Source organism: Diabrotica undecimpunctata, chromosome 4 (assembly GCF_040954645.1).
Source record: "Diabrotica undecimpunctata isolate CICGRU chromosome 4, icDiaUnde3, whole genome shotgun sequence".
NCBI lineage: Eukaryota > Metazoa > Arthropoda > Insecta > Coleoptera > Chrysomelidae > Diabrotica > Diabrotica undecimpunctata.
The window spans coordinates 34,710,167-34,724,855 of record NC_092806.1 but is presented as its reverse complement, the minus strand read 5'-3'; the positions used below and the strand labels follow the sequence as shown (position 1 = coordinate 34,724,855).

The 14,689-nt window shown below is 31.5% G+C and overlaps 1 protein-coding gene across 1 annotated transcript in view; it reads right to left on the bottom strand.

Annotated features, from left to right (window-relative positions):
* Positions 1-2,986, bottom strand: part of Appl (amyloid-beta-like protein) — a 671,165-nt gene extending 668,179 nt beyond the window's left edge. Inside the window, exon 1 of the mRNA XM_072529339.1 lies at positions 2,829-2,986. Coding sequence (XP_072385440.1) covers positions 2,829-2,894 — 66 coding nt within the window. The 5' untranslated portion in view covers positions 2,895-2,986. The remainder of the gene's footprint in view (positions 1-2,828) is intronic.
* Positions 2,987-14,689: the final 11,703 nt, after the last annotated feature.

The following is a 14,689-nucleotide window of genomic DNA, read 5'->3' as shown; positions in this document are numbered from 1 at the left end:
TCTACAGAAAAGATACCCGTATCGGTAGTGCAGATGGCTTTCTGAATGGTTATTTAAATACTCTTACAATTTTTAGATACACACAAAGTGTATAATATTCCGAAGAAAATAAATTTAACTATTCTACATTAACATCTACCAACCAAACATCATACTAGAAACAATATATCCCAGAAAAACGGACAATTAAAGAGTTATGTTCAAACAGCCTGTTCAAAGAAGTCCATAGAGACTCTTGCAATATGCCACTGTGCGTTATCCTGCTGAAGAATTGGATGCTGGAGCATCTGAAGGCAGTCATCGTCTATCTGATTAAGATTAGAGGTGACCTTGAACCATAAGCGATGACACCTAATACCGTAACCCCAACAGTGCGGTGTCTTCTGACCCCAGCTCGGCCATCATGCATCCCTAAACAAAATCAAGGTTCATCACTAAAGACAATTCCCCCATTCCCATGCCAATCATTATCTGTACCATTCAAGAGGGTCCAATCAGGTTCATTTTTAGCTGTAAAAGTATGGCCGAAATTAAAGAAGGCCAAATGTTATTAAAATGAAATAATTTATGATGTGTCTTTGGATATCTATTGCCATTTTGTTTTTGTGCTAACAACAGTTCAATTTTCTGTAAGAATTTACACAGAATTGAACAAATCTTGCTAAAACCTAATATTTTAGTCAAAATATGATAAAATGTATATATTTTTCGATAAAATCTTGTAAAAAGTTGTTAATCTCTGTTAAAATCTTGGTAATATGTACTTTTTTTGATGATAAATAAACTATATTTTTTATAACTAAGGAAACACTGAACGAAGTCGTCTATATTGAACATATAATAAAACTTCCATCTACATTGTTAGTTATCGTTATGAAAAATGATCCATTTTTTAAAGGGAAATAGGTGAATCAAAAACACTATGTATTGAAGAGCATTAAATACAAGTGAATTGAATGCAGGAAGAGCTCAAGATACCGAATAACTAAAGCCAATTTGGACGCCCAAATAGAAAAGAACAAACATCATCATCATCTTTTTTAAAGTTATACTATCATCGTATTACATATATACAAATTTCAGTTCCAAGTATCAAGTAAACGATAGACGTAATTGAAGCAACAAAATAAAGAGTTTCATCATAATGTATGCCTTGCGTCTGTCCGTCCATCTACCCGCTTGAAGCCGAAAATCTTAACTCAGAAATAGTAATGAGTTCAACCAAATTGCAACATGTTAACTTGACGATAAGACTAAATTCAAGGGACTTTAGTCATACGGAGGTAGTACCTGGGGGTGGAGTCAAAGCATCAACTAATTTCGTATTGTTAAACTATGACATGTGACCTATCCAACAACAGTTACTTAAAATTTAAACCATAAAAAAGCGGGTGGCTCAGGGTGTTACCGCCCCTTTATAGAAAACTAGTTTATGATATGCTTCCAATTCAAAATTCATTTAAACTTGAAAAGTCCTTATCCTATTGTATAGAATGTTCATGAGAAAAAGTAAAAAAGTACTACCGAATAGGAAAAATTAAATTACGAAAATAGGATAGTCAGTAGGTACATAGACACATAGACAGAACAAAAAAATTTGGTTTTATATTAGGAAAATCCAGATTCAGATTAATACATACCAAGCTCTTTATTCCGTATGTGCTGCTAGTGTAACAGCATGGGTCTCAGGCAAAAGATGATAAGAATAAAGTTTAAAAGAAATGAATAGAAAATATAAGCTATATATATTTTAGGTTACTGATCTGTGGAGGTTTACAAAACACTATACGGGGCATTATAGTAAGACAGAAAATAATTAAGACAAGGGAACTAGACATGAAAAATGAAAAATATAAATCAACCCTATAGTAGGTAAAAATATAATCGAATCCAAAGTTTACTACAGTTAATGGTTAATAACAATTCTCTTTATACTTCTTTCTTGCAGCACCGTGTATGTGACAATGTTTGGCTATCGTCAAACTATACCTATGCATTATAGATACAGCTGCATGTATATCTTTGTTAAACTTTGCAGTTACAGTATGTTTATTCTTTTCACGTTTTACTATGATGGAATTATACTTTAAAAAGTATTTATCTTGCCTCATATGTATAAGATGACGGCTAGAAATTTTAAAGACTTACACTTTTCAATCTGTCTTTACCCAGTACTCAAACTATTTTGTTGCAATATTTATTCATGGTCCAAGTCCATGTAGAAGCATACTATAATGATATTGTTCTGAAGCTATTTTCTTGTGGCATTTTAAAGTAATTACTATTTAAATGGGAATAAGCCACAATTAAATTAAATTGTGGCTTATTCCCATTTAAATAGTAATTATACTATAATGAATTGACAATTTTATTTAAACCCTTTTAGCTACCTACACATTTCAACAGCACTACCTTAGTTTTTTCACATTTGTACATTTGAAAGGTACTCCTGTTTCAATTCTTTAACCACTTATAATAATGTAGTCATCATTTTCAATCACAGACGTGCCCAAGTAAGATACCCTTCCTTTACTCTTAAATGTGTGGGTGTAAAGTTGTTGGTTAAAATTACTTATATTTACAATATAACATTGAGACAAGGTTCAAAACTCTTCAAAACATAATGTTTTTTACTTTTTAAGTCATTTCATGCAGTTTTAAAACCCTGACATTTCCATAATATTGAAATAAGTGGAACACCTACTACTGTGGATGAAATGTATACAAACAGCGCGAGAAAGGATCTAAAAATCAATGCCTGGTTTGTCATAATTCCTCCGTTTCTTTGTGCTTTGCCAACGACAATGAGAAGAACTAATATTACTCACCGTAACTTCGTTGAGAATTCCGCTAGTTGTAAATATCGCACAGATAATCGTCGGTAATAACCACATTTTAAGAAATTTTTCACTAGTTACACACACTACACCGATGTACCGACACCGCTAGTCGGTGTTTCTTGGGTGGATTCACAATTCACGACTGATGCCAGCTCCACCTACCGGGAAAAGCGTACGCAAGCGCTGACTTAGTCATCAGGAGATCGGTTATCTCACTGTACAGTATCGGACTTTTTGGAGAGGGAAGATCTTGAAAAGATATTAAAGCGGAAAGACTAAGAAATTAGTTTTTTTAGCGTACTTTTTTTATCGATCCGCTAAAATTATAATGAAGCAAACAGAATGGAATAAGTAATTGTAATAATGTTGTTACTTCAATATTATGAGTAAAGTAGATAAATATTTCGTAATAGGGGTAAACTGAATCCTGCAGAAATATAATAGTTTTTTTTTTTATTTTAATTCTTAAAAAGTACTGTAGTGCCCAAAAATACCTCTATATTAAAAATATTTTTATCCTACATAAATATTAATACACCGTAAATACTAAGTAAATCCTGTAAGTTTAAATGACCTATTAAAATATAAGGATTGATTTATATAGAAATTATTATACAAGAGTAAAGCAATATATAAGCAAAGATAGTGCTTTAACCTTACAGTAGTCGCGTAGATTTTCGATATATGCATAGTCGAGCCGGTCCAAGAGACCGGTATTTATTGAACATTGTTTTTGGAAAAAATATGATACCTGTTCATTAGAGAACAACTTGAACTTTTAGGAATGATAATACACATAGTAATTTTAATTGTAATTAGATAAACTAAAACTAGTACTACTTTTAATTAATAAAACTTAAAAATTTCAATCCTACAACATTATCAATGTTATGAAAATTAAAATCTAATTGTTATATTGAAATGTCTATAAGACTATAGTTAAACAATTGAGAAAACTACCATTACCCATGTTGGACATTTTCATGACAATATCGACAAATAACTGTAATGTGATAATAACATATTTATTGCATATGAAACAAGCGTACTATGTTTTTCAGTTCTTTTTCAGTCACAGTAACTGTTACCTTCAAGATATATTATTCCGCGAAGGAGCAGTTTTAACACGGTCTTCAGTGCTACACATATCTCTTAATCGAACCTGAAGATTTCTTGGTATATTTGTCATTACAGCAGTGCATGTAGATGAATGCAATAATGGATTTGCTAGTTCTCGCAAATTTTGACTTCTCAAAATATGTTCATGGGATTGTTGAAACAATACATTACTTGTGCCTTAATCCCTGCTACATTTAAAACAGTATAAAAATAATCATTGGCCATCTTCGAGTATTTATTGAGCGATTGCAAGTAACACATAGTTTGTACACAACTTCAACATCACATTTGATACGGTTATACTGTGAGACAAGTACTGGTTTATATTTTTACCAGTTCTTTCATCTATATCGTCTTGGTCGTGCATACTAAAAACCAAAAGTACATTGTTCTTCTTTCCTGACATATATGACACCAGGGTGCATTTTGGTCTAAAGGCAAACATACTAACTACTCTTAGCAGGTCGTGCTGTAGGTTTGGTAAACTTTATTGGTAATTCAGGTTTGTTCTTTCTAATTGTTCCTATTACAGTCAAGCTGTTAGTTTTCTGCATCAATTCTTCAACTAAAGGGATTGGCGTAAACCAATTGTCAATTATCAAATTACGATAAGATGTTCGAATATTATCAGTAAGCCGTATCATCTTTGGTACTAGACGAAATCTTGAATGGTTCTTCAAGAGAAAGCCACATCTACCTCTAAAATATGGTAGAATTTCGTAAATAAAGTCATATTCAGAATGGCTGTAACCATTTTGATGATTAGTTAAAAAATATCGAAAAAAGTTGGTATAAGTGCCAGTTTATCCAGTGATCTTCTTTCTTTACAAGAATTCATGTCGTCAGAACGTTTAGGAGAAATCTAAATCACTGAAAAGACATGCTAAGACGAAATAACTCTATATCTGACCCATCGGCTTTTCAGATGTCTTCAACGTTCATATGGTTTTCATGATAAAATCCGGCCAAGTACAGTAGCCCCAGTAGAGCAGGAATCTCCATTGCCTTTGAAGTTGCAGCATATCGAGGTCTGGAAAAATTGTGGCCAATAGACTCAATATATTGATTTGTAAATTGAATAATCAAATTAATCATATCATTATAGATAAAACATTTCCATATTTCTCTAATCCCTTTCAAAAGCCTGGTAATTCGTTTTGGAGAATGAAAAATTAGTGCGAAGTATTATGACATATGGGGCTGAAAATTGGATCATAAACAAGAAAACCAGCAGTAAGATAGTAGCAACAGAGATGGAATGCCTGCGAAGATGCTGCAGAGTAACAAGAATGGATAGGAGAAGTAATGACGAAATAAAGCAAAGAACATCAATAGAAACAGACGTACTAACATATATAGAACAAAAAAGACTAAAGTGGTATGGACATGTAAGAAGAACTAGCGACAGCAGATGGATAAAGAAAATAACCGAATGGAGCCCCATAGGAAGGAGGAAAAGAGGACGACCCCGAAAATCCTGGAGGAACGAAGTAGACGACGCCATGAGTAAGAGAGGACTGAACGATGGAGAATGGAACAACAGAGAGAGATGGAAACGGTTGAGCGAGGGAAGGCAGTGAATACTGTAGAATCCCTAAATATATATATATAGAATGAAAAATGTTCTGGTTCTAATAGTTCTAGAAACTGATGAGCATTTTCTCCAGTGTGTTACCCCATTCTTTCATGTACAATAATATTGCTCTCTGGAATTTCGTCTTCATCCTTATCAGAAATATCTTGTTTAGAGTTCTTCCTTCCAGATCTACTTCCTCATGGTCTGATTCTTCAGCATCGTATTTATGGGTCATAGGTTATAGGCAGCTTCGTCACTGCCCGTCATCTTTCATTAATTTTTTTAACCTCTTCTGCTGTTTTTCGTAATAACTCATGTCTGTAATAAAATATAAATGAATATATCAGGTAAAAACAACTGTATCCAATAACAAATACCTTTATAAATTAATCGAGGAAGTCAAAAAAATAGTGCAGGAGTAGTCAGGCTGGTGTCACAGATCGTTTAACTTTTCAACTGTTCAAATATAAACGTAACGCACAACGTTCCTTTAACATAGTCGGGAAGGTATTGGGGAGGTACTGTGTGCCCGAGTTTCCTAACTTCCCTAATTAAGAACTTAACTTCCCCAGTTAAAGGTTAAAAACAGTTAGACGTAAAGATGTTACAAAATTTAGACACAATACGCAAACAATACATACAAAGTACAGACATTAATACTACAATGAAAAATAAGTATTTTTAAATCGATAGGAAGTATGTAAGAAGACTAAAAGGATTAACTAAATGAAACCAACTACCTATTTGCTCACATTATGTGAAGCTACTGTACCTTCCGTTATATATTTTTTTAAATAGGCCTTTGCTTTTGTCCTACAATAGTCTCTTTACAGTGTTGTTTTTATCCAGCTTGTGCAAAGATAGTTTTAATTGCTTCATCTCAGTTCAGGTTTTGCTCTTCTTCTGATATATTCTTCTTGGTTCTTGTTTATGGCCGTATGTTTTCTAAAATTATAAGTTTGTCCGTTACTGATCTGACCATATTTTCTCATACAACATTGTCTGTGATATCATAACATAAATAATTGAAACGGCTTACCACTTGATACCCTGCTACGTTTCGTTTTTCTGGCTGGTTAATTCTAGTTTGATCAGTGATCATAAGCTTGGTCTTCTGTGAATTAATTTCAAGTCCATATTGACGAATAACGGTACCTAGTCTGTTCATAATGTATTTAAGTTCTTCTTTTTATAGTTCTTAAGTGTCGTCAGAATAGCAAAGACTGCTGGTTTTTAGACCTCCGCCTACTTTCCTCCTTTTCATCCGTCGAAAACATTTCGCATGATATGTTCGCTATGTATATTAAATTGCTTGGGAGAGATAACACATCCTTGGCGAACGCCGGCGTTTAGTCTGAAGATGACTTTTGATTGACTCTTACGTAAGCTGTGTTGTTGACATAGAGTTGTTTTAGTAGGTATATTTGATTAATAATAGTAGAATTCTAAAAAGAATTTATTAAATTTGGAACCCGAAGACAACTTTACTGAAAGTATGTAATTAAAATATCTAAAATAATAATAAGATCTAAGGTGTGTTTTTATTGATAAAGCAAGCAGTCAGAAGTAAAAAAATAGTATGTAGTTTGGATAAAAATTGTAAACGCCAAAAAATAGTACTAGAATATCGAGAGAATCATTAAAAGTTCATCAAAAAAAATGTTTACCAAAGCGCACATTTAAAAAATCAAGTATCTTACCGTGGATTATGTTTTGGCATAATAATCAACATTTTAAAAGAAAAAAAAAAGCAGAAAATTCATTTAAAGTAAATACTGTTATGTGCAAACAATTCATACAACTACACCAATATTTATTACAGCTAAGTTTCTGTTAGACGTGATAAAGTAGATTTCTATTATTCATTTGTTGAATGAGAATTAAATATGTATTTTCGGTTAATTGCTTATATTTAAAGTTAATCGATTTTTTTTTTAATTTTCTCAAAAATGCTGTAGTTGCACATTTTTATTTAGGGTTTTTTTTAATAAACTTAGCTTAAATATAACAAACTTAGCTGTATTTTATTATTAAAGAACATATTCTAAACTGCTCCCTAAGTCTGGAGCACCCTGTAGAACTTAATATTTTAAACAACGACGGAAATAAATTCACGTCAAATAACGGCGACAAAGCTAGTTCAGCTCTGGACGTGAAGACCGTGTAGGAGGAAGATGGAGAATCGTAAAGCGTGGTACGGGGTAAGGTGAACGTCTAGACTATTTTGTGAAGAGATGGGCATCTCAGTTTTTGTAACTTCCTTCTGTTTGGTAACAACTGTACAAAATTTGCATCATTAATGAAATATTGATCCGAGAGTTGTTTTCGTTAAAATGGGCTGATTTATAACCACAAGACAACGAAATCGAAGTTTTAATTCAATAACAGAGAAGTCTTTTGGGTTGAGCTTAAAATAATAATTTACAGAGAGAACAGATTTTTTTAAAGTCTTATATACTTTACTAAAAATGGTGATTTTGGTATTGATATTAATGTCAGGAGATTATATATATATATATATATATATATATATATATATATATATATATATATATATATATATATATATATATATTTCAACAGAATTAAAAACAAACACAAAGTATGAATCTTGTAATTAAGATATCTGGACACTTTTAATTACAGACGCCAAATTACTAATTAGATTTTTATTATATCTCAGGATTCTTATTCGACTTCAGAAATACCTAGTTTTGTTTGCCTAGTGTTCAATAACAAACCGTAGTAGAAGGATATAAATAAAACTAAAATTTGTTCAACACAATCATTAAATATAATGTTAAAATGCCTTGGAAAATTATTACACGTATAAACAAATCACTTAGACAATACATGTTTCCCTATCCTGACAAATTAAACTGCACAGGCCAAGTTAAATTAGCTTTTAAAAGCAAACACCACTTTACAAAAAAATTAACAAACAAAAACAATAAAAATAATTTTATTTTATTGTTTTATTTCAAAACTTTATAACTTTTCAATATTGTTCTCAATAACCATTTAAATTTTAATTATTTTAATTTAAAATTTGTCCCTCTTCTTTACATTTAAATTTTTAATATAGAATTGTTCTTTTATCACAACTCTCTAGCTAAAACTCCTTGCTTTGTTCTGCTTACACCGAATCTAGGTCAAATATCCCAACAATCCTTCCTATCTCTCTTGGCTGCCAAATTATCTTTGCCTATGGTTCTCCCGATGAATAATAACTAATTTGTACTTACAGATGCTGCAAACTTGACCCAATCAGCATTCTTAATCCAGAACAGTGCAAATCTTTTATCCTCTTATTCACCAAATTACTTTTTTACTGTTTAAAATTGCCGCCACTGTTCAGCAGCGAACCAAATTCTCTTCTTCCAAGTCTAAATTAAATCAAAATTCTCCTTTCACCAGTCTTTTTTAACCAATCATCTCCTAGTCCTTCAAAATCACACAAAATCCCTTGTGTGTGATGATTGCGAAAACTGAACCCAATGGGTTCATGGGAAACTGAACCCAATGCCTAATTAACTTTCTACAAAATTTACCAGAGTTTTGAAACCGATACGGGACACAAGACAGATCGTTAATCCCTTACATTTTGTTTATGAAAACCAATTGAACAGTACAGGTAAACGGTTTTTCCCATAAAACGAAACAAGATTTGTTGTATTATACATACTTATACATATATATATATATATATATATATATATATATATATATATATATATATATATATTATATATATATATATATATATATTATATATATATATATATATATCACTTTTAAACATACAAAAAAAACCATATGTGAATATAATAATTCATTCCTGTATTTACAATCTACATGAAGAAATATTAAATAGTTATAAATTTTAAGTACTCTTCCTTTTCTCTGGGTCTTTTTAATTTTTCTACATTTGTGGATCATAATAGTACATATGCTTGGTAAAATCGTTTCCCAAAAGAAACAAGATAGTATTAACAGCCATTTGGTTTTGGTAACGGAATCTGGCAAATATTGTCTGGGATCTATAGAAGCAGACATTAAAAACATTAGGAAGGTCAATCAATACGTATTATTATTTCCAACACTCCTACTCCTAAAGAAAAGTCGAAATTGAACATCACGCTGTGTACAACACTGGAGATCAACAATATTTTTGAAAATAACGTAGAGCAAGGCACAGTATGCTGAAGGTACTTCAGAGTGTGCGCTATGTCCATTACACATACTGGAGACGGTATTTATAAAGTTATGTTCAAACCAAATTTTTTACAGGCGGCATCTAACTCAGTAAGCATAGTTCCAATCTCTTTTAAGTTATCTGTTATCGGAACAATGTCGTCTCTAAATCATAGGTGGGAGAGCATTTCGCCATCGACATTTATTCCTTTAGCTTCTCACTCCAATTTTTTAAAAGAATGTTCCAGAACTGCCGTAAACAGTTTGGGAAATAACGTGTCTGCTTGTGTGATTTTTTTTTATTTTTATAGTTTGTATCTTTGTATCATCTTACGGTTATGGTTGCATTATTGTATAATTTTTCACGATCAGTAGTACCGATAATCTATGCGACTTTCCTCCAACGCTCTCATTAAGCTGTTAATTTCTATCGTATCGAATGCTTTGCGAAAGTCTGCGAAAGCCAGGACCAATGGTCGGTTGTATTTGATAGATTTTTCTATAATCCATTTTATGCAGTGGAGGTGGTCGTTGGTGCCAAAGTTTTTTCTAAAACCTGCCTGTTCCCTGGGTGGGTAAAAATTGTTGTAAATTGTAATTGTGCAATATAGAAAATGTTAATAAGTTTGCAAGAGTGCGAATATACGAATTTATTAGCTAAAAAGATATAGGAAGATAAACTAAATAGAGACGGTTGCGTTTCAATTCAATTGGAGTCTCTCACCATTCTTCTCTTGCATTCTCTCAACAATCGAAACGTATCGGCTAGTTGGTAGATAGAAAATGATTATGTGGAAAGTATACTACGTTGGATGTTATTATCGAGGAAAAAGCAGTCCCGAACAAGTTATTAGATTGTTTGTTTATTAAAAAAAATTAAAAATTTATTTAATATCTTTTCAGCTTAGAATAATATTTTCTGATTCATATTATAAATTTTAGATATGTTTATCACATTTGCAGTAGTTATGAATGGATTCTAAAAATAAATAATTTATACTTGAAGAAATATTTGTTAACTTAAATTAAAACTATCGTTTGAATATAAAAGCACAAATATTTATTTTTTATAACAGTTATGCCGCATACCCAATCTCTAACATTCATTCTTCGGCATTCGCTTGCTACTGTCTGCTGCTGACAAAGACACCAACTTATTATATTCCTTCCTATAAATAACAGAAAAGGTGCAAAACTATTACTTCATTACTTCATTGTCATTTCTCTCCAGAGAGATATTACGGAAGTGTTCTGTTGTCTGATACCGTTGAAAATGATATTTACTATTGTTGTATAACGGGAAAATAATTATATCCGCTCAGATTTCCAGAAAAAAATAAATGATAAATCCTAATTTTCACATCAAACTGTTTTTTAATCTTCAAAATTACCTAATTGAAATATTTTCCAAGAGATTTTTCATTTTGTTAAAAGATTTTCGATGATGCATTTTCTATGGAAAATATTTCAGCATGGTTAGTTACATTAGAAGTAGGAATAAGAATAGGAAAATGAGTTTAATTAAAGCAATTTTTGAGAGTTTATGACAAAATCCCAAAGAAGGAGCAAATGTACCACATTAATTATAAATAAGTTACTTTAAATTCAAAATCAATATTGGAAATGGAAATAATTAAGAATGTGTTAATGTTACAGTAATCTGCAATAAGTGCAGAGACACAGAAGGAGACATAAAACACAACAAAGTAAAATATTGAAACGATTTACAGAAAAGTTTGAACCATTTTTGTTTAACCAAAACGATAACGGAGTTAACTAATAACTAATTTACCTATATTACCTGAAATGGAGAAATCAATCGACCAAATAAAGAATAATTAATGAAAAAGGCGGATTTTCCTTATCAAATGTCATATATAAACTAATAATTTACTATCGGGAAATTATGTTGCGGAATATAATGGCCCCTCTTCATAATCGGCGATTGCAGGCTATATTCGGCTATACTTGCCCATCATTGTCTTTAATCGCCTACATCCCGTGAATTGTCGGTTTCTCGGAGACGGGTCAAAGGGAATCGCTTGATGCTTGTGGTTCGACTTCGATATACTATTAAGGCGGACTCAAACGAATCGTGTACTTGGCAAGTACACAATTATTTGCCTACTTTGCAATTATACGAGCTTTACGATTGCGATGGCAAGCAGGGAGCTCATACGACGTGTACAATTTACAAGTACACGATCGTGAACAGACATGGCAAGTATTCTTAAAAACCTTGGCAACTGAATCAGTGGTGTGACAGTCAATATGGATCCAGGTCTTCCAGAAAATATCGTTGTTGCTTCCGCAGCTTGTGTTGTGTTGAGCTCTGCTTATTTAATTAAATTTAAAAAAAGAGAAGAAGCTGGTGGATGGTATCATTAAATAAAAGTCGGAACAGGTAAGTACCCGTATTTAAAATTAACTAAAACAGCATTGTAGGTAGAGAAACTAAAAAATATATAAATCTTTTTTGTAGATACAGCGCCACCCATATGTTGCATGATCTCAAACGAGAACCTTTAGGCCACGTGACCATTAGCGAATATTCTTTTTCTTCAGTTCATTTATAGTGCACTGGGCAGATATGTTATCTTGTATTCTTTTCCTGTCTATCATTAACTGCATTAAGATTTTTATGTTCTTTGTGTTTGGTCATTAAAATGTCCGGCTCATTTCTATAAAAATCAAGAAACTGCAACACAACGCCATTTGTCCACTCCATTTCAATTAAAGAAAAACACACAAATAAAATTGGTTTATGCTTATTTTAGGTTTTTAACCTGATGATGGAATTATTATTCCGAAAACGTTTGTGTTTTTTGATGTAGCCCTTTTAAGGGTTTTTAAATATACCTATATACAAAGATTAATCCTCTTTTTTAATAAAGAAATATACGAAATAGATTATTTGATGAACCATAAGATCAAAATCGAACTGCCTCGCCAAAAAAAAAGGAGATACCCCAGTGCTCAAGATGCCAGCGTTATGGACATACGAAAGAATCCAATCAAACTTCCCCGCTACTGGCCACAGTAGCTTAACATTAAAGAATCACATATAATAATGGAAAGAAAACAACTATCTCTACATAACTAGGTTGTATAGATCAGTCATAAATCCAGTATGGTCCGCTGAGCGGGTCTAATGTAGATGTTTTGGAGAGGTTTCAATCAAAAGTTCTACGCAAATAGTCTTATATTTTCTAGGTAGATCCCATATTTACAAATAATTTTTGTTAAAATTAAAATATAAATAGAAAATTGTCATGGAAAAAGTTCTTGCATGTTACTTGTAAAATATTTAACTTATTGTAATATTATTAGATTCTAAATAAAGGGGAAGTTAAAAAAAAAGGTTTTTTAAATGCAAGTAAAAGTTTACTCCTATTTTCGAACTATTTTGAAAAATGGAAAAACCATTTTTGATAATAAAAATCTATTTTTACTTATCTCTTTCAAAAATAAAGTATTAGACTCTTACATTATATCGATTACTTTATTAGTATTTCATATATTAACCGACTTTGTATTTGTTTTCAAGTGGTAACAAAGTCGAAGGATTAAGATATGTTAGATATATTAGGTTATAAACAATTATTGTGAGAATTTACTTGATTATCTTTATGCAGTTGTATTCATTGTTAATATTTAATACATTTTTTTAAACTCTTGTATTTAAAATAGTGCTTATTCATTTGAGAAAATTATTCTCAACTAACACATAGATTATTTTCGATATATTTCTCAGGTTCGTACTCACTGTTGTTGCTCTTTCCATTAAATAGAAAGACACGCCGAATAATATATCGAACATATTGAATAAAGCTATTAGTCCGAGAGTGTATGCACTTGTGTAACTTTTCCCCTCTTCTAACAAATATTGTGAGCTCAACAAATACAAAAAAAAACCAGGCCAAAAACTTTGGCTTCATAATTCCTCTAAAGAATTATAAGACCACCAACAAATACACAACAATAGTTTCAGTCTCCTTAAGAAACTCAAGTTTCCTTTAATTTTTTCCGGTCCCTTGCTTTTTCTATCCAGTCTCTCACGGGTATTTCTGATAAATCTTGCTTTTCTGCTCACAACCATTTGTTTTTTGGAGGTCCCCTTCTTTTTTTCCATGTCTCCCTTTATTACTTTAGTATTCGTTTAACATTTCGGTTGTCTGGCACTCGTATGATGTGACTAAGCCATCTAGATTTTTAAACTCGTATTTTTACAATAGTTATTGGTTTCCCATACATCCTCATTATTTCCTAATTTGTTCGTCTTCTTCGACTCATCAATCTTATGCAAAAGCAGAATAATTGATAAGCAATTTGTGTATAGAAATAGATTCTATATTAGAAAGCGTAGAGAATACGATATTTAGGACACATCGAAAGAATGAGAAGTATTCTGAAAGTGATATTCTCAAGAAAGCCAGTACAAAAGAAAAAGGAAGGTAGACAAAACAAACAAGGTAGAGAAAAAAGAGGTATGGGAAGATTGACAAAGAAGCAATATTGAGAACTGGATGGAAGTAAATGGAATTAAAATAAGTAAAACAAAGTTATTTAAGCCTTATGCCTTTAAAGCCTGTTGAGCTTTATAAATAATAAATGATCATCCATTTTTAGGCTTAAATATCAAAAAATTAATATAAATGCATTAAAGTTTCTTATCTGCTGCTCCAGCGGTTTTATTTTTGACCATTAACAGTGTCACGTTCACTTTTCGTATTTTTAAAAGAATTATTCACGTTTAATATTATTTGACGATCCTGCTCTTTAATAAAATTACATTTTCCTCCGTTCAGCTTCAACAAAATTCTTAAAATTCCTCTGAAAATAAAATTATTTAAATATTTTAAGTACAAACACATCGCTTGCAATTGTAACGCTACTGAATATTGAAATTTTACCCTTTCAGTCCCAGAGGTACTTAGAAGTACTAGTAAAAGATCCTATA